The sequence below is a fragment of the Oncorhynchus kisutch genome, linkage group LG17 (assembly GCF_002021735.2).
Source record: "Oncorhynchus kisutch isolate 150728-3 linkage group LG17, Okis_V2, whole genome shotgun sequence".
Taxonomy (NCBI): domain Eukaryota; kingdom Metazoa; phylum Chordata; class Actinopteri; order Salmoniformes; family Salmonidae; genus Oncorhynchus; species Oncorhynchus kisutch.
Window position 1 is genome coordinate 37,296,500 of NC_034190.2, and position 21,233 is coordinate 37,317,732.

General features: G+C 42.9%; 1 protein-coding gene and 1 long non-coding RNA gene across 5 annotated transcripts in view; one reads left to right on the forward strand and one right to left on the reverse strand.

Annotated features, from left to right (window-relative positions):
* Positions 1-590: 590 nt before the first annotated feature.
* Positions 591-21,233, forward strand: part of angpt1 (angiopoietin 1) — a 59,184-nt gene continuing 38,541 nt past the window's right edge. The window contains exon 1 of one of the 2 annotated variants that reach the window (XM_020505674.2): positions 591-1,726. In XM_020505674.2, coding sequence (XP_020361263.1) covers positions 1,307-1,726 — 420 coding nt within the window. In that variant the 5' untranslated portion in view covers positions 591-1,306. The remainder of the gene's footprint in view (positions 1,727-21,233) is intronic. The other variant, XM_020505675.2, reaches the window with a different exon arrangement.
* The window catches only part of LOC109907607 (uncharacterized), a 34,652-nt gene continuing 29,281 nt past the window's right edge, over positions 15,863-21,233 (reverse strand). For 2 of the 3 annotated variants that reach the window (XR_004203614.1, XR_004203616.1), the window contains exon 3: positions 15,863-16,910. This is a non-coding gene — a long non-coding RNA (uncharacterized LOC109907607). The remainder of the gene's footprint in view (positions 16,911-21,233) is intronic. The other variant, XR_004203615.1, reaches the window with a different exon arrangement.

Below are 21,233 nucleotides of genomic sequence, written 5' to 3' on the forward strand. Positions count from 1 at the left end.
ATAGTTGAGTGTTATATCGTTGAGTGTTATATCGTTGAGTGTTATATAGTGAGTGTTATATCGTTGAGTGTTATATCGTTGAGTGTTATATCGTTGAGTGTTATATCGTTGAGTGTTATATAGTTGAGTGTTATATAGTTGAGTGTTATATCGTTGAGTGTTATATCGTTGAGTGTTATATCGTTGAGTGTTATATCGTTGAGTGTTATATCGTTGAGTGTTATATCGTTGAGTGTTATATCGTTGAGTGTTATATCGTTGAGTGTTATATCGTTGAGTGTTATATAGTTGAGTGTTATATCGCTGAGTGTTATATCGTTGAGTGTTATATCGTTGAGTGTTATATAGTTGAGTGTTATATCGTTGAGTGTTATATCGTTGAGTGTTATATCGTTGAGTGTTATATCGTTGAGTGGTCGACAGTGAGAATCCTGTGGCATCTGCTGTGTACTGTAGTGCAGGGGAGACGGGAAAAGACTGAGTGTGTACAGGGGCAGGGCTACCACACAAGCCTCAGGTCAGAGAGCGTGTAAACCAATCCTCGCAGTCTGAGCACATCCTCTGTGCTTGGGGTCCCTCTCTGCCTTACACACACACACACACACACACACACACACACACACACACACACACACACACACACGAGGGAGAGAGAGAGAGAGAGAGAGAGAGAGAGCGACTCGTCCATAAACACACATTCCTCTGCAGTCTCTGTGAGGGGCAGGCTCAGAGTGTGCTGGAAGCCTGGTGCTGTTCTTTAGTGAGCCTCGCTCCAGTCGTTTAGTCACACAGGGAAACCAGAGCAGAGACGGAGGAGGAAGAGCAAAGCAGTCACACAAGAGGAGGTCTGACGACACTATCCGTATGCACTGACCCTTGTATTTAACACATGTAGACATACATGCACACGTGCATGCTGCATTGATACAGTGTAAAAAGGACCATCTATATAAACACACAAGCTGTCACGGTGCAACACGTGTATGCGGCGAGCCCTGGACGACTGGACTTCTGGCTGACTTCTGACCGGACACGTAGCGCTCCAGCAGCCCATTACAAGAGTGTGTGTGTGTAAGTGTGTGGGTACGTGTGTGTGAGCACACCGGAGATGCCCTCCAGACCTTCTCACAGTAGGAGGTCCAGCACGGCGATGGATGACACGTGTTCTACATCGACTGGGATCCGTACAGCCTTCTGATCCACTAAAAGAAATACTGGCCCAAGACCGACCGCTGAACAGACAAAAAGTCATCCAGAAGCCAACGATAAAAGGACTTTACTTTTTCAACCTTTCCTCCAGGCTGGAATGATGTTGTGGAACAAGTTTGCCTGCCACTTGCTTTCTTTGGCAGCCCTACTGGTGGCAGTGGGCTGCAGCGGGGGGGAGCATAGAAAAGGGACAGATGGCAGTGCCAGCGGCGCAGGACAGGGCAGCACAGGTGGCAGCACGGGTAGCAGCAGCAGCAGCGGTAGTAGTAGTGAAAGTAGTAGCAGCAGTAATCGGAGGTACCACAGAGTCCAGCATGGGCAGTGCACCTACACCTTTATCCTACCTGAGGGCGACAGCAGCGGAGGGAATTCGTGCCGACAAGGGAAAGCAGCGACACAGTTTAACAGCGCCAATGCGCTGCAGAGAGACGCTCCACCCCTGGAACAGGACTTCGCTTCCCAGAAGATCCAACACCTGGAGCACGTCATGGAGAACTACACTCAGTGGCTGCAGAAGGTAAGGGAGAAGTGGTCATAGTCGAAAGCTTGTGCAGGTGTCCTTTTATGTTTACTTTCTGAGTATGCATTGAAGCGGTCTGTGTTTACGCAAGGGCTGTGTTGTTGTGTCTGGCTCTGATGTTTAGTTTTTTTGTGAACCCCTTTAAATGTATGTGCGTTTGAGAGTGATGTTCTCCGGCTTTCAATTGGAGTTTCCTCGTGGTTGTCTTAATGAAAGTTCTTACAGTATTGTCAGGGATACATCTGTGCGCTTTATGGCTGGAGCTGTGTGCCACGACTCTGGTATTCATGGTTTAAGATCTTGGAGAGGGTCTTGAATTGATGAATGATTATTATGACAAATGTAAAACTGTGAACAAATCTCATGAGGAATCTAGTTAAAAGCCTTTGTACGGCTGTCCCATACCGACAAAATAACCAACATCCCATAAACAATTTACATCCACAAAGCTGTTTTGTTACGTAACTGTATATATTAACCATTGATCTATTTGTGTAAGATCCGTGTTTGGTACTTCTCCGAAAAACTCTGCTCCCTGAGCAAAATTCCACAGATGTCAAGTTACGTTCCACGCTGCATCCGTCACGATGCGTGGTCGTAATATGTCAGTCCTCCAGAGTTCTCCAGTGTGCTGTCTCTTTAATGACAGGAAGCCTGTAAGGACCACTGCTAGAGTACGATGGAAGAATGCTCCCTCTATGTACCGCCACCCAGGACTTTCCATTAGTCCACACTCTACCTTTAGAATATAAAGAAAGCGAGTTAATGGAATCATCAGATATTTTCTATAAGTAAAGGATTTACTAACATGAAAGACATAAAAATAAAAATAAATGTGAAAACGTACTGATTATTGGGAATAGATTAGTTAAAGGGAATAGATCTTCCATTTTCTGATCTGTATCTTTTGCCTTGCAAAATTGTGTATATATCTTTATTTCAAAGCTCTGTACATTTTTCATGGGTAACCTTCGAATTGGATTTTCAACAGGCAAGGGCAGATTTACAATTGGGTAAGCTACACTATTGCGGGAAACAGAAATAATGATTTTGCAATGCAGTGCTCATTGAATTCAACTGGGAATGCAATCAACCAATAAATGTACTTGTCGATAGGCTTGCCAAGAATTGTAGGCAAGGGAACTAAGCAAATGTACTCTCTATCAGGGGTTTAAGAGACAGATGCCTGTGGTGCGTACGACTCCTCACATCCTTTTCCTCCAACTTGTAAAGCCAGTCAGGTGTTTATGACCAGGAATATGGTTTCACTGTGACGTTGATGAATTGTGAAGTCATCACTGATACCACTTGGCAACTGAATTGTTAATCTTAGACTCCTTATCGTTGAAAAGATAAACTATCTCTCTGAAATGAATACATGAGTCAAATAAACAAACTCTACATTTCGGAAAAGCAGCTCTGCTGTACTTTTTCACAATAATGTGACTTTGCAAGGAGATTAGGAGGGCCAATCTATGATGAATTGCTTAAACACACAATCGTTTATTTTTGTCTGTAAAATGTTGGCACAAAGTGAACAAATAATTGCACGTAATGCACAATAGATTTGATAGTTTTCTCTGGAATTGTGGGATTAATTTAACTGAGCATCATCAATACCCGTTAGCGTGCTGGGGTCTCTGCTCACTAGTAATTGGAGCACCATCTTAAAAGCTATTGGGGCAAGTTTCTCAACGGTATTACTGCTTTTCATCTACCTCCGAAATGTATTCTTTCCAGTCCTCTGGTTGTGAGAAATGGTCGTTCTTTATAAATGACCCGACATTTCATTCCAATGAACTGTTGGTTGAGTTTGTAGTTAGGAAAGTAGGAGAGATGTTATTGCTTCTTACTGTATGTTGTATATCACACTAGTAAATCACAAACATAGAGGTATGCACATATCAATTCCCAAATAAATTGGTTGGCTTTTGCTCAGAAACTACACACGTCACTATACATCACTCGGTTTATCTCGTATCTGGGAAGAGGAATTTCAGTGGTAAAAACTGCTCGAAAACTTGAGATAAGCTGTGGGCTGTAAATGGTTGTGGGAATGATGACCTATATAAATTAAGAAAAACTATTGGCATGCAAAACATTGTTCCGTGGAGAAAAATTATATCACATAATGAGGACCATGACTATACATTGTGAAAAAAATAATTTGATTCAATGTACAATTGTAACATAAGCAGTTGCAATAGGATTGTGAGTTTTCTCAACAAAATAACATTGAAGTTAATTCAATGTGCAATTATAAGTCAACCAGCTGCATTAGGATTGTAAGTTTGCTCAACATTTGGGCACATTTGGCCTTATAGCTGAACCAACTTTGAGCAGAGCAAATTCTTGTCCTTTTGAAGTCCAATCAACTCTCGGAATAAGGCAATAAAGTTGGCTTTTTTTTAACAGTGTAGGACTACTGTAAGGTCACCCTGAGTAAAAAGGAGTCTGAGATGAAATCACATGGACATGGACATTGAATCATATTGATATAGGTACTTCGACAGTCCATGATGGTACTATATAAACAGTACAAGCAGCAATTGTAGACTGAATTCTAGACTTTAATGAGACCGTTGGAATAACTTTTTTTACTCAAACGTAAAAATGGGAGTGTGTGAAAGCATCTGCCATCACCACTAATACCATCGTGTTTCTTCCCCGACACATTTGCATTCTCTGCAGACCTCTGAATTTTTTTTTCATCTTAAAGGGGTAAAAAAACTAAGGAGAAACAAAAAAATCCTGCATCCAGCACGTCTTCAATATTCTGAAAGAACAATATGCAATAATCTTGTCAACAGTTGATTGACAATAGAAGTGACAGTAACCGGTGGACACCAGCATAATACGAATTAGGGGAGACGTTTTAAGAGGCAGCACACAGTGATAATTCAGCCCAATTACGGAGGTGCGGGAACATCAGGATGCAGTTAACATTTCTCATCAAACAGAGGATTAAGTCTCCCAGCCAGTCGATCTATCTTAATCACGTAAGCCTTGACTGCTTGTCAAGAGGAGAGCTGTCCCTAATGCTACTCCAGCCACCACTGATGAAAGAATCCACAAAGGATACCACACACTCCTCGATCCATGGGCGCCTTAACTTGTTGGGGGGTAGATGCAGCAAGCAGCTGTTCGGGAATTATTAGGCCGTCCCAATCTTTCCCCTCCGTGGAAGTCTGGTCGGCCCAGGGAAGAGCAGGCACTGATAACATTCCTGCGCAGTCAAAGGTGGCTTCTGTTTGTCCAAGGATTACTTCCCCGGCAGGCCTGTAAAGAAGGGGGAATTGGACCAGATTGCCTGTGATCTTTGGGTATTTGTTGCTGGAAAGTAGCCAATTAATGCATCCCTACTCCATTCCATCACTGCCTGGTTTGTGAAAGTGTGCATGTTCAGTTGTAGAAGAGAGATCATCGAGTTTGCCTTTTAACGACAAACAAAAAACATGAAATCAAAGTTAAAATAACATCGGGTGAGATGTTTCGTATCACTCAGCCGATCACTTCCAGATGCATTCAACGTTTGAATGATATAAATCAGCTACGGGAGAGATACACTCAAGATCCCCTTTCCACTTCCTCAATAATTCAAGGACAACTCAAGTCATTGAAACTTGGACCAAGGTCCATTTCAAGGAGCCAAAAAGAAATCCTGCTCCCCAGGAGTGAAAGGGATAGATCTTCACACGTTCACTTTAGTGCCGAGCGTAGAAAGGGTTTCAAACCAATGTTTCTTCAGAGGGAGGCATTGCCAGAATAAGCTGTTGAAGTTAAAAGAGGAGAGATGATATCAGTGTTCACAGTGCTATCCCTGTGAATTTCCCATTGCTCTGCCTGTTAGTGTAATCAGGATGCACAACATGGGTAGTTCCTAGTTTCCCTTCACCCCTTGGGGTTAATACAGCAAAAAGGGGGAATATTTCTTAACGCTATCAGAAGGCCACACAGCCTGCCTAAAGAGCCAAGGAAAGACTAAGCTATTTTAGGGGTGACTTCCTCTGTATCAAAGCGCCTTTTTGCAAATTAAGCGGGCCAAAACGAACAAATCGGACGATGCAGCGAGCTAATGGATGCACAACAGACTGAGAAGCGCTTCCTTCCTGTCCCTTGCAGAAGTTGCAAGACCACGAAAATAGCAGAAGGGGCTGTTGTACTCTGCTACTGCTTCCATAGATGAATCTTTGCCTCACTTGCACTAGCAGAGAAGGTGGAAAATAGAACAGAGCTTCTTTGCAGCATGTCAGGAGGATAGTTAAGGAAGTCCATTACAATGTCACAGTATTCCCACATGGATGTGAACATTGAGGCCGACATGGTTATTGTTATTTTCAGGAAATGGGTATTTAGTATGTTTGTCACGGTCAATATGGCAGCTCACTTAGTATCAAACTCTTTTCCCAGAAATCGTATTTCATTGTGGTCGTTAGCTTTTGATATTGGGCAGAAAAGTATTTTTAACTTTACGCCATGGTTACGCAACCAAAGTGAATAGGGGAGGTTTTTAATGCCCACAGTCTTGAGAGTCTCTCCAGTTTCTCTTGAGTCTCTCTGAGGCATCATGTGTACATGTGGTTAAACTCCCATCATTCATTTCAATGAATTAACCTTGGTACAGGATTTACCTAGCTTTAATTGCAATGTTATTTTTGTATTTGCTTCGGAGTGCCAGTCATTTGCTATACACCGCTCAAAGACATTTTACTTACTGCTCTGCACTCCCCAGTATATGTGTGAAATCGTTTGAGAACGTCCTGTATTATGTTTGGGTTTCCGAGTATATTCACTTCTTCAATGGAACACATTTTTCTTCCTGGGATTACCACAGGTATTATACATAAGAGAGAGTGTGCTGCAGCATGTCACTCAGGTGATATAGAGAGCTTTACCATCGGCCTATACTGTATGTCAGGGGAACTGATATTTGGATACTTCCGTTCTCGATGACATTTGACCTTGTTTTGAGTAATGGTTCAGTATGGTGTGCCTGTATAAGGAATTAACATACCTTGGGTGGCAGGTAGCCTTGCGGGAGAGCGTAGGACCAGTAGTTGAAAGGCCGCTGGTTCAAATCCCTGAGCCGATTAGGTAAAACATTTGCCGATGTGCCCTTGAGCAAGGCAATTTAACCATCATTGCTCCTGTAAGTGCCTCTCGATAAGAGTGTCTGCTAAAGTCTCAGTTGTCGCGCTTGTCTTTAGAAGTTATAGCTCGCAAGCATTGCCAAACGTACAGCATACAGTGCGAAGCCTGTATGGGTGAGTGATTCTGACCCAAATATAAGATAGTAGCCATTGTGGAATATTATACAACACTATAAAAACGGATTGTTCAGTCAGTGGTCCAATAAATGCTGCTATCACAGTGTACTACAACATATCGTTGAAATCCAGCTGTGATTTGAAAGAACCCAATGGTATATCACTGCTCTCTATTATTTATACAAGACATAGACTATAACTCATGTCAAAATTTCTCTGGCTTGTTAAGTTTCTGTCATATTTCTCTGAACTGTCCATCGGGGAGCCCGTTTGGGTTCATTTCAGCCCTGTAAAATTCCACGAGGCCCTACAAGACTCTGCCTTTATATAAATGTGTACCTTCAAATTCTACAGCGGTGTTTTCATCCAGGGACAGCGATCACAGGAAAGATATGTGGGCCTATGCTTTCTACTTCTGTTTACTGGCATGAGGCGGGAATAGAAGGAACGTACAGTAATGTATTGCTGTTAATTCTTTCTTTTTTGGGTCCAGCCAATCTTCAAGTTCGGTGTAGCATTTATCCTCTAGAAAATTCCCCATCGGAATCCTGTTCCATCTGACAATTATTCATCTGAGAGATAAGGCTGACTGCGTGGAGTTCGGGGGAAATTTCTGAAGCATCCCAAAACACTGCCATTAAGCCCTTACTCCCCTTCGAGGTTGTGTCCTACAGATGTTGCATTGTGAGCGGTTGCTTTTGTCTGTCAGCACTGGGGCCACTTGCCAAAGTTCCAAAGGACACCATTTCACCTCATTTGAGAGTTCAGCTTCTTCAACTTTTCCACGATTACAAATCAAAACATCACAATTGGTGATGAAACAGAGCAATGGAATAGTTTCTGTCAAAGTGAGAGGCTTTGAATAAACAAACAGAACAGCAGATAAATAACAGGTCATAAAAGCACCCGCCGTGTGGGAAAACAAATGAAGAGAAGCAAGTGAAGGTGGGGAGAGAGGGAAAGAGTGTGGGAGATATTGGGTAACAGATAAGCAGTTTCACTCCCTCACAGCCGGAGTTGGATCAGTAAATGAAGAATTAGGCGAGTTTTCCTTCTCTTTACTCTGTTCTTGTTGTGATCTGGGCCAATCGCACATCAGGCTTCATGTCACACTTTGCAATAACCTCATTTCTTTGTTCTGTCTTTTGGTGTTGGTGCGGCGTAGGGAAAAGTTGCTTGATGAATAATTCTTTGTAGTCCACATCTCATGATATATTAACATACGGTGTGGATCACATGGTCGGCAACTCACGACTCCTCCCAGTGCGGTGGGTGGTTTTGTCTTGTGTGTGGGACGTGTTTGAGTCCCGGGTTAACGGTTTAGAGCTGTGATCGGCGTGGCACCTCATCCACACCCCTCACACACACACACACACACACATACACAGACCCAACATAGGAACAGTTCTGGAGAATATCTTAACCCCGTCCAGCACTGTGTTTGCCTGGTCTGGGACCCAAGCCAGGTTTCTCACATTCCACACAATACCAGGGCTGTGGCTGGCAGAGCCAACTAGAGATGACTGGTGAAGATGTCGATAGTGTGCTTGCTTGACCCCCCAAATGTCAATCCACCTTACACCCTGACCTTTTAGAGAATAACTGTACTAAATGTAGTCTCAATTACCCTTATGATAGAGCCCTAGCAAGCTTTGTTGGGTCAGGATAAGACCGACCTCTTGTACTATGATACTGTAAGTGTTTCTAGTAAATTGCAGGGATAAAGGGATCGTTTCAACAAGAGGTGTAACTGTTGTCGAGGGCAGAAATTCAGTCACTACCAGACTGATGCGGACCACGACCAGAGAATCACTCAACAAGACAGCCCCAGAACACATGCCTGTAGCTGGAAAACGAATGGAGCTTTACGCCTGTTTACTCATAAATGGGTGCAGATGTTTGTTTGAGTAGACTTTACTGCCGGGGGAGCTGCAGGCTGGGGTTGCGGGGGTTAATCCTCAGCAGGTTTGGAGGGGTTGTGTTTGGATGGACTGGAGGAGCAGGGGATGAGATTCAGTCTGACTAATGGTGGTCCGTAGATGGTCAGGTGGGATCTGCCTCTGTAGACCCCCAGAACTCATTCCTTGAGCTTGAAACATTATGCATTAAGTTCTCAAACTTCTTAATGTGTAGTATTGTATGTCATAGTGTCAATCTGCATACTAATATAGCGCTTTCTTTGACTTTACTTTACCTTATTAAATTTTTTGACCTATTTGGGACATTTCAATAATGCTATATTGTAGGTGACTACTGGTAGTCACATTTTCCAATGTAAGAGGAATCAAAAAAATAATTGGGCTCTCAAATATTACATAATGATTTTGGAGTATTCTATAGCATACTATAATATGGTAACCATAGTCTAACGGAAAGGATCCCTAAGCGTCCCTTATACTTCAGCTCAGCCGGGGGATGATGGTCCTACAGTACTTGTCTTTGGGGTGCGCTGGTTTCGATCATTTGATCTCTCCCCTGCTTGTCACTGTGTGTATACACACTTCTTTTGCACTTCAGTCTGAGAAAGCAAAAATAAACAGAGGTCCAGCCAGATGAAAGCCTCGGGATAAGGCGACATTGTGCTTGCGTACGCTCTGGTCCTCTGCTGCTCCGCTCGGGGCCCTCTGAGGAGTCAGAGCTGTAAGTGACTGGAGAAGACCACGCTGGGTTATGATGATGTTACAGGGTTTAAACCGAGCTCTACTGTGCCGGTCTGGTCTGCCTGGGGATATTCCATATGATATGACTATGAGCTGAGCTTCCACAGCTCCAAGGGTTGGGGTGGTTGCTTGAACGTATCTGCTTTCTCTTCATGTTGACATGTGGATTGCAGATTGGAGAAAAAATATATATGATTATTATTTATAGTTATTATTTTACACAACATGATCTCTCTGGGTTGTTGGTTAGGATTTGAAACTAGCTGTACAATTGCAGGAACAATGGCATTTCTTATGACTTGTGACATTTTTTGATTGTGTAAATACTGAATATTCTAGACGTTTCAACCTATGAAAGAGACACACGGCCTCAGTAGCCATTAGCATCCATTTTCCCTTCGTTACACCGGTATGACCTGAGGTCAGACCAAAGCAGCTCCATCTGGTGAGGGCTACTGTACCTCTTCCTGCTGCTTTGTTTTCATTCCACTGCTGTTCAGTAGGCACCGCACAGCGCCCCTCAACCCCATTCTGCCCGGGGCACGATGACTACCGCTGTCAGCACAGACGCATGACATCAAAGCCCCCTGTCCAGAGTCCAGACCCGTACAGCTGCAGATGATACATTGTCCAGTCTAGCTGTGAGATGGGGATGAGGAGGCAAAGGAGAAGTGTCTCATCATTTAGACCTGATGTAACAGTGTAGCTGGTTGTGTGATGTATCCATAGCAAAGGAGGGAAGGGGGGCCATGGTTTGACTTGGGAGTTTATATAGGAGGTTTTTCTGTTTGCGAGGGTAACCCCGGATGACTTGAGAGTCTGTAAGTGATCGCTTCTTCACTTAGCGGGATGCTAGGGGGAAAGATAAACATGGACATGCCGCTGAATGTAACAATACCTTGCATTAAATGGCAGTTCAATTTGAATAGAAGAGGCATCAGCTCTGATAGACGTTTAGCTGACACTGGCAGTGAGGGAACATAGTGGTTATTATTATGTGATGAGAAAGGCCTACCGTATTCACAAACTTTGAGATTGCACACATACCAACTTTATCATGAGGCAAACTAATTCCATCTATGTCTGAAATGTGCTGGCAGAGATAAAGATACCCCAAATGTTTGGATCGAATCACCCACGTCCCGTGGGTTGATATTCCTGTGTGTTCTAGGGCGAGGAACATTGAGACAGCAGTGCCGAAGGGTTTACTCAGCCATTAGCAGCCACGTTCGTACTTGGATGAAGCCCAGTGGAAACGTTCCCATGTTTGAGAGAATGACAAGCTCGATTCCTCGGAAAACTAGGGGTCCAGTACGAGGGCAGTTGAATTTGTTGAGTTTGTTTTGTTGTTTTTGTTTTGTTTCTCCATTCCCATGTCTTGGATGAATGAATATGTTTCCTCTCCCATACGTCCAGATACACATCATTAATTGGGGTAATTTGAGGGCCTGCTTTTAACATAAGAGAGCTCCTTGAAACTCAAGGATTTGTGAAAATAGACATCCACACACAATCAAGGCTGCAAAATAGTTATTTTCTCTCTTGATTAATTCACATGACTGATGCTAAGTGACCTGAGCTCAACAGAAGGAAGGAAAACAGCAATATATGGTTATTACTATAATATCATATAATTGAATTATATGATGAGTAATTAATTGAATACTACTGTTCCTTATCTAGTTTTTCAGACCGGGTGACAATACAAATGTATTACTATACATGGGGCAAGTATAGAAAACTCAGTAGTAAAGGATTTTGGAGATTCATCAGGGTGTTGCTACTGGAATATGGTCATATAAGATAGCCAAATAATCCTTGTCTAGACCAACTCTAAGAAATCATTTGTAGAATCTTGATTGTAATAACAAGCAAGCCTTCCACATCACAGCACCCGAATCTGAAAGAGAAATGTAAACATTTCTGTTGGACGAGATCCCTGCGGCCGTTCAGAGAGGAGAGATGAAATTCAAAAGCAAACACTTTCTCCGTCCCTCTTGTTATATTTCGAGTAAGTTCATGTTTATAAGACAGGATATCAAAAATTAATTGCTTCTTGGTTATGTTAAATTATTTTGGGCTTTCTTGTGAAATTGGCTCCTATCTTAAACTTTTTACCTGTCTGTCATTGTCTGTACATTTTTAGTAGCGTGTTACCTTGGTTGCCGAAGATTGTGTGTAGTTTATTGTTGAAGCCCTTGAATTGATGTGTGAGATCTCTCTGACATTGGTTAATAATACATGTATAGTAGATGGATAGACAAAGTATATGATTCCAATCAGATAAATGATTCCAATCACATAAGAATGAATGTATCTGATGGATGAAGTAAGATCAAATTTCCCATAAAGGACAGAAAACTGTTGGCAGTCATGTTCAGATATAGTTTTACTTTTCTCAGGCTTTTTCCCATTTATAAACATTTGACCTTTGTCTTTACAAACTTTTGAATCTTTAATCTGTTTCAAGTTATGCAAAATGTTAATGTCCAAGCATCGGACCTCCATTTCAGCCGACCATTTCAAATATGTAAATCAAATCAAATCAAATGTATTTCTATAGCCCTTCGTACATTAGCTGATATCTCAAAGTGCTGTACAGAAACCCAGCCTAAAACCCCAAACAACAAGCAATGCAGGTGTAGAAGCACGGTGGCTAGGAAAAACTCCCTAGAAAGGCCAAAACCTAGGAAGAAACCTAGAGAGGAACCAGGCTATGTGGGGTGGCCAGTCCTCTTCTGGCTGTGCCGGATGGAGATTATAACAGAACATAGCCAAGATGTTCAAATGTTCATAAATGACCAGCATGGTCAAATAATAATAATCACAGGCAGAACAGTTGAAACTGGAGCAGCAGCACGGCCAGGTGGACTGGGGACAGCAAGGAGTCATCATGTCAGGTAGTCCTGAGGCATGGTCCTAGGGCTCAGGTCCTCCGAGAGAGAGAAAGAAAGAGAGAAAGAGAGAATTAGAGAGAGCACACTTAAATTCACACAGGACACCGAATAGGACAGGAGAAGTACTCCAGATATAACAAACTGACCCTAGCCCCCCGACACATAAACTACTGCAGCATAAATACTGGAGGCTGAGGCAGGAGGGGTCAGGAGACACTGTGGCCCCACCCGAGGACACGCCCGGACAGGGCCAAATAGGAAGGATATAACCCCACCCACTTTGCCAAAGCACAGCCCCACACCACTAGAGGGATATCTTCAACCACCAACTTACCATCCTGAGACAAGGCTGAGTATAGCCCACAAAGATCTCCGCCACGGCACAACCCAAGGGGGGGCGCCAACCCAGACAGGAAGATCACATCAGTGACTCAACCCACTCAAGTGACGCACCCCTCCTAGGGACGGTATGAAAGAGCCCTAGTAAGCCAGTGACTCAGCCCCTGTAATAGGGTTAGAGGCAGAGAATCCCAGTGGAAAGAGGGGAACCGGCCAGGCAGAGACAGCAAGGGCGGTTCGTTGCTCCAGAGCCTTTCCGTTCACCTTCACACTCCTGGGCCAGACTACACTCAATCATATGACCCACTGAAGAGATGAGTCTTCAGTAAAGACTTAAAGGTTGAGACCGAGTTTGTGTCTCTCACATGGGTAGGCAGACCATTCCATAAAAAATTGAGCTCTATAGGAGAAAGCCCTGCCTCCAGCTGTTTGCTTAGAAATTCTAGGGACAATTAGGAGGCTTGCGTCTTGTGACCATAAGCGTACGTGTAGGTATGTACGGCGAGACCAAATCAGAGAGATAGGTAGGAGCAAGCTCATGTAATGCTTTGTAGGTTAGCAGTTAAACCTTGAAATCAGCCCTTGCCTTGACAGGAAGCCAGTGTGGGGAGGCTAGCACTGGAGTAATATTTTGGGGTTCTAGTCAGGATTCTAGCAGCCGTATTTAGTACTAACTGAAGTTTATTTAGTGCTTTATCCGGGTAGCTGGAAAGTAGAGCATTGCAGTAGTCTAACCTAGAAGTGACAAAAGCATGGATTAATTTTTCTGCATCATTTTTGGACAGAAAGTTTCAGATTTTTGCAATGTTACGTAGATGGAAAAATCTGTCCTTGAAACAGTCTTGATATGTTCTTCAAAAGAGAGATCAGGGTCCAGAGTAATGCCAAGGTCCTTCACAGTTTTATTTGAGACGACTGTACAATGTAACGGATCTCTTCTATCTCCTCCTCTGACGAAGAGGTAGAACAAGGATCGGACCAAAATGCAGCGTGATGATGATTCATGATATATTTTAATGAAGGAAAACCTATACATACAGAAACAACAAAACTAACGAAATGAAATAATGAAAACCGAAACAGCCCTATCTGGTGCAAACACAAAGACAGGAACAATCACCCACGAAAACACTCACAGAATATGGCTGCCTAAATATGGTTCCCAATCAGACAACGATAATCACCTGACTCTGATTGAGAACCGCCTCAGGCAGCCATAGACTACGTAGACACCCCACAAAACCCCTAAGACAAAAACACACCACAATAACCCATGTCACACCCTGGCCTGACCAAATAATTAAAGAAAAATAATTAAAGAAAACACAAAATACTAAGACCAAGGCGTGACATACAACCATTAAGATTAATTGTCAGATTCAACAGAAGATCTCTTTGTTTCTTGGGACCTAGAAAAAGCATCTCTGTTTTGTCCGAGTTTAAAAGTAGAAAGTTTGCAGCCATCCACTTCCTTATGTCTGAAACACATGCTACTAGCGAGGGCAATTTTGGATGCAGATGCAGAGCCTCGGTCTGATGCCATTAAAAGGTCATTTACCACCTTCACAAGTGCAGTCTCAGTGCTATGATGGGGTCTAAAACCAGACTGAAGCATTTCGTATACATTGTTTGTCTTCAGGAAGGCAGTGAGTTGCTGCGCAACAGTCTTTTCTAAAATGTTTGAGAGGAATGGATGATTCGATATAGGCCAATAGTTTTTTATACTTTCTGGGTCAAGGTTTGGCTTTTTCAAGAGAGGCTTTATTACTGCCACTTTTAGTGAGTTTGGTACACATCCGGTGGATAGAGAGCCATTTATTATGTTCAACATAGGAGGGCCAAGCACAGGAAGCAGCTCTTTCAGTAGTTTAGTTGGAATAGGGTCCAGTATGCAGCTTGAAGGTTAAGAGGCCATGATTATTTTCATAATTGTGTCAAGAGATATAGTACTAAAACACTTGAGCGTCTCTCTTGATCCTAGGTCCTGGCAGAGTTGTGCAGACTCAGGACAACTGAGCTTTAAAGGAATACGCAAATTTAAAGAGGTTTCTAATAATCATGATCTTTTCCTCAAAGAAGTTCATGAATTTATCACTGCTGAAGTGAAAGCCATCCTCTCTTGGGGAATGCTGCTTTTTAGTTAGCTTTGCGACAGTATCAAAAAGGAATTTCGGATTGTTCTTATTTTCCTCAATTAAGTTGGAAAAATAGGATGATCGAGCAGCAGTAAGGGCTCTACGGTACTGCACGGTACTGTCTTTCCAAGCTAGTCAGAAGACTTCCAGTTTGGTGTGGTGCCATTTCCGTTCCAATTTTCTGGAAGCTTGCTTCAGAGCTCGGGTATGTTCTGTGTACCAGGGAGCTAGTTTCTTATGAGAAATGTTTTTAGGGGTGCAACTGCATCTAGGGTATTGCGGGATATTGTTAAATTGAGTTCCTCAGTTAGGTGGTTAACTGATTTTTGTCCTCTGGCGTCCTTGGGTAGACAGAGGGAATCTGGAAGGACATCAAGGAATCTTTGTGTTGTCTGTGAATTTATAGCACGACTTTTGATGTTCCTTGGTTGGGGTCTGAGCAGATTATTTGTTGCAATTGCAAACGTAATAAAATGGTGGTCCGATAGTCCAGGATTATGAGGAAAAACATTAAGATCCACAACACTTATTCCATGGGACAAAACTAGGTCCAGAGTATGACTGTGACAGTGAGTGGGTCCAGAGACATGTTGGACAAAACCCACTGAGTCGATGATGGCTCCAAAAGCCTTTTGGAGTGGGTCTGTGGACTTTTCCATGTGAATATTAAAGTCACCAAAGATTAGAATATTATCTGCTATGACTACAAGGTCCGATAGGAATTCAGGGAACTCAATGAGGAACGCTGTATATGGCCCAGGAGGCCTGTAAACAGCAACACCTCCGCCTTTGCGGGATGCACGGGGGATATGGTCACTAGTGTAGCCAGGAGGTGAGGCCTCATTTAACACAGTAAATTCATCAGGCTTAAGCCATGTTTCAGTCAGGCCAATCACATCAAGATTATGATCAGTGATTAGTTCATTGACTATAATTTACCTCTTTCCTTACAAGGCTTCAGTGATGAGTCAAACCACCGGACCTCCATTTCAGCCGACCATTTCAAATATTTACCTCTTTCCTTACAAGGCTTCAGTGATGAGTCAAACCACCGGACCTCCATTTCAGCCGACCATTTCAAATATTTACCTCTTTCCTTACAAGGCTTCAGTGATGAGTCAAAGCACTGGACCTCTATCCCAGCTGACCCATTGATCGATCCTCCTTCTGTCACGTTAAGGCAGAGGACGAGAGAGAGGATGAGAGAGGATGAGAGAGAGAGAGAGAGAGAGAAGTCAATTAAATTGGAAGATCTGCATTTGCCCAAAAGCATAAAAATAGGAGCCAATTGGAATTTGGAAGTCCTTATTTTCCTTACTGCACAATAGTCGAAATCAGATAGATTTTAGGGAGTTTTGGAAACAAAAGAAAACGCCAAGTCTTTAGAGTTTTCACCAGTGGGCACGCTTCTCACTTTTGTCAATTTGTTGAGCCTAGGAGCTTTTGATGGACAGAAAGTGGTGTATTGGCTCTACTTGTCAAATGATTTTGGGCACTGGTTTTATATGCAATGATTTGGGTTGGAGATGGTTGGTTTGGTTTCAGGTTGTGTACACAAGACTAACTATGTCCTTGGAAAAGGATAACAGAATGAAATCAACACAACAGCATTCTGACAGAAAGAGAGCGAAACAGAGAGGACAACTTTGGGTCCTGGCAGTGGACTGGTTGGATTAGAGTGTGATTCCCATTGGACTCTGGTCAAAAGTAGTGCACTACAGTATATAGGGAATAGGGAGCAATTTCATTTTGGTACATTGCAGTCACACTCTGTCCATGGATCAGTTAAGCCCTGGAATCAGCACCCAGCAGGGCTTCAATAATGAGTCATAGCACTGGACCTCCATTCCAGCCGACCAGGGGCCTATTGATCGATCCCCATTCTGCCACGTTGAGAGAGAGAGAGAGAGAGAGAGAGAGAGAGAGAGAGAGAGAGAGAGAGAGAGAGAGAGAGAGAGAGAATCACAATTTGGTAAATGCCTGGTATCTAGCTGAGAGGGTAAAGGTTGTAGAAGGTAACTTTGATTTCAGCCTGAGTTGCTCTCCTAATTCGTATCCTCTCATGGTCTCACTCACTGTCTCAAAGTGACTTATATACAAACAACCCACTACATTTTGGCTGAAGCTGGGGCAATGAGACAATGAGTTATATTCTATATGTATGCTGTTTGTAAAGAATTATATGCAACCTCAATTTAAGCAACCCATTAAAGTCCTGGGCATTGAGTGAATTATAACCACAGGTTTCAGAGAACGTATTAAATCCCCCCTTCTCTGTCCTTTGGCGATAAGAAGGCGTTAGCACATTTGCTGGCATCATTCTCAAGGTGCCCTGTGCTGTAGTGTGAGGTGCTAATCGACAGTAATAGCTCCTTTACCGTATCCACTTGAGGCTTCTCAGATGGTTGGGGCCCGTCAGTGGGAAATGCAACCCAGAGATAAGCTAGGCTACAACAGAGCACAAACGGTATGTTATAAACTGGGTGGTTCGAGCCCTGAATGCTGATTGGCTGACAGCCGTTGTGTAACAGACCGTATACCACGGGTATGACAAAACATTTGTTTTTACTGCTCTAATTACATTGGTAAGCAGTTTATAGTCGCAATAAGGCACCTCGGGGGTTTGTGGTATACCTCAGGGGTTTGTGGTAAGGGCTGTATCCAGGCACTCCGCGTTGCGTCATGCTTAAGAACAGCACCCTTAGACGTGGTTTATTGGTCTTATACCACAACCCCTCAAACCTTATTGCGTAAATATACCACGGCTGTCAGCCAATCAGCATTCAGGGCTCGAGCCACCCAGTTTATAAAGGGAAATCATGCACACTCTAGAATGCTCTTCGAGCCAATCAGAAATGAGTATTCAACAATGCCATGGTATAAGTAAGCAACAAACAATGCGTAAATCAATCACACAACCTTTACCACCTTTCTACTCATGGCTCTGATAATGATCCACAGTCCAGGTAAGAGGTTAAACCTGACACCACAGTTATGGCTAACCTTGATGGATTTGGAGTGACCCTCAGCCAATGGGCTGCGTGTGGAGTTTAACCAAGTCCTCCAGCTGCTGCTAAGCCAAGCTGAACTGGTTCCTCTGACTCAGATAATAGCCCAGATTCCTCTCTAACAAACGTGAATTTCGATCAAAGAAACAGAGTGATTCATTGGCCTAAAGCTATTTGTATTTGTCTTCTGTATTTAGATGGAACATATATTAGATTTTTTTGTTGTTGTTTCCATTCAAATGACATTGCCTTGTTTCAGATTGAATTTGAGTGCATTTTTTCAGATGACTTGTGTTTTTGTGTCTGGTCAGATGTCATGAAAATCTGACTTTGGCATTTAACCAACCCACATGAGAGTGGAGCACACCAGCACAGCATGCGTAGCATGCACTTTAATGTATTTCATCATCGCTTTCCCAATTCCCAAAAAGGGTATGCCTCTCTACTCACTTTCTACCACTGAAGGACACTATTTACTTTCTCCTGATTTCTAATCTTCTGCTGCTCACTGTCTGGAAAAGCACAGGCAAATAACTTAACACCCACATTGGGCTACTTTGCTTCTTCCCATGTGGTATTTTGACATGATGGGCCGTGTTTGTGTAATCTTGTTTCTCCTTGGTACTTTCCGTTTTATGACCCTCGCCAGATTGAGTCCTGGGTCAGGCACATTCCCTGGGAGACTGGCCATATGTCGATGAGCGCCGAGCTTAAGTTTCTGGAGGGCCACCGGTGTCACTTCCACCGGGGTCTCTCAAGGTGACTTACGCAGGCTGCAAGCAAGGCATATCAGACAGCATTTACACCGATTCGTTTTAACGGATTGGCAAACTGCTATAAAGAGTACAAGCTGCTTGTGAAGCGTTTGAAGAGAACTACAGTGTATCACCATTAAAGGCACAGGTCTCCACTTGCCATCCAAGTCGTGCCACGAGCCTGAGGTTATCAATTCAGACTGTTTCAATACGTTATAATATCGGTGTTTCCGAACCATGTAGGTTCCAGACTCGTCATGTTCTTTCCAAACTCCTGTACCCTAGTGTGACACTTAAATCAGTCTGTTGTACTTCACAGCCAAAGGAGCTCTGTTGTATCTGAAAGTGGGCCTGAAACAACGCTACACTTAGCTTTTATATGAACGCCAAGACAGGGATATTGCACTGAACGACTATTTCCACGTGGCTGATGGCTGATGGGTAGAAAGATGTCCCAGGTTTAGGATTGAACTGTCTCTGCTCTGTCTGGGTTATTGTACTGTATGTTCACGAAACGTTGAAATCCATCCTTTATATAGGCAAGCAATATGACAGTTGAGTATTTCCCTATTTGGAAGTGCCAATCTTTTGAATATGTTATACACATTAAAGTGATTTCTCTCTCTCAGCTTCAGCCCTTTATACCCCAAGATAATTCTAGAATGCTACTGTAGATTACTGGGAATTTTCATAATAAAGCTAATTTTCTCACACATTTCGAATAAACAGACATAAAGTAGCTCAAAAACAAAGTACAAATGACAATACAAGTTAACTTACTTTTAAAGAGCACAACCTCTTCTTTAATATGACACCACATTAGTGTCAATAGCAATAACACTCATTTTGTCTTCCATTGTGTAAAGACTGTTACGTCTCTCGTCGGACCAAAGCGCAGCGTGGTAAGTGTTCCTGATATTTATTGATCAAAACACTCGAACAAAAAAACAAAGTGAAAAACGAACAGTTCTCTAAGGCAAATAAACTATACAGAAAACAACAACCCACAAAACACAGGTGGGGAAAAGGTTACCTAAGTATGATTCCCAATCAGAGACAACGATAGACAGCTGCCTCTTATTGGGAACCACACTCGGCCAAAAACAAAGAAATAGAAAACATAGCAATAAAGAAACTAGAATGCCCACCCTAGTCACACCCTGACCTAACCAAAATAGAGAATAAAAGCCTCTATGGCCAGGGGGTGACAAAGACACTCACTATCAAAAAAACATTAACACTGAACACAACAACAAAAAGTATTTAAAATTGTAGTAAATTTGACTAAATTACTCACTTAAAATGTACCAAGTATAATATATAATACTTTATATATATATATAATACTTTTATTATTTACATATCTAAAATACGACCAGAGGACGATATTCAGAAAGTATTTCAAAATCCACACAAAGTAGGCTAGTGGAATGACAACATTTCTTACTTCTGCAACAATGTAAAAATTCAAACAACTATTCAGAAACCATTTCAAAAATATATGTAACCTCTCTCAATAAGATTTAGTACAGACCAGGCCTGACACAAAATGTAGAAATAGTGGCCTACTTTGACAACAATTCAGTGAATGCAGTATTAGATAGAGACAGATAAAGAGAGACACTACAAAACACAACAACTGTTCCGAGATCTGTAGGACAAATTCATATTTCACACTGTCACTTTAGTGGTTGCATTTAGCCTACAACATGTCATGGAACTTCTGGAAGTACTGCCCCATCCTGCAAAGGGGGCACAGAACACGTAGAGCACCCAAAGGAGGTTTCTACACATCTCCCACTCTTTGCCCTGCGTCCAATCCGGATGCACACCACACACCCCCTCAGGCGCCCTTCAAACTTCACCTGTTTTCAAATGAGTTACAACTCAGTCCACACGCCCTGGTGCCACAGTCTTGGCTCCCATCTTCCTCCCACTGTAGCCATATCACAAAGTGAATGGACAAACGGCATTTTGAATGCCTTCAGGGACCAGCGCCTACGGTTTCTGGGAAGGGGCCTTTGCAGGGTCCCCCAAACAATATATGCATTTACGATGGCAATATTGAGCATCCCTTGAAACACATACTTCCACTATTTTCTGCCTACAATGCCAACATTGTAATAGCTCCTCAGTTGGTCAACATGGTCAACCCCACCTATTTTCTTACTGTAATCCATTACAAGCTCTGTTCCTAACACCTCCAAAACCCTTAACACTTTTACTTTATGCCCAGGCTGTGTGGTACTATGGTGAATGGTGGGTCTTGGGGCAGACACACGCCATGGAAGGCTTCCCTCTCGGATGTGTTCTCCCTCTTCCCCTCCCTCTTCTTCCTCCTCTCGCTCGGCTTTGTCCTCTCCCTCCTCTTTTTCCTCCTCCTCTCCCTCCCACTCCACTCATTTCTCCCTCCTCTTCACTCTCCTATTCCACTCTCCCTCCT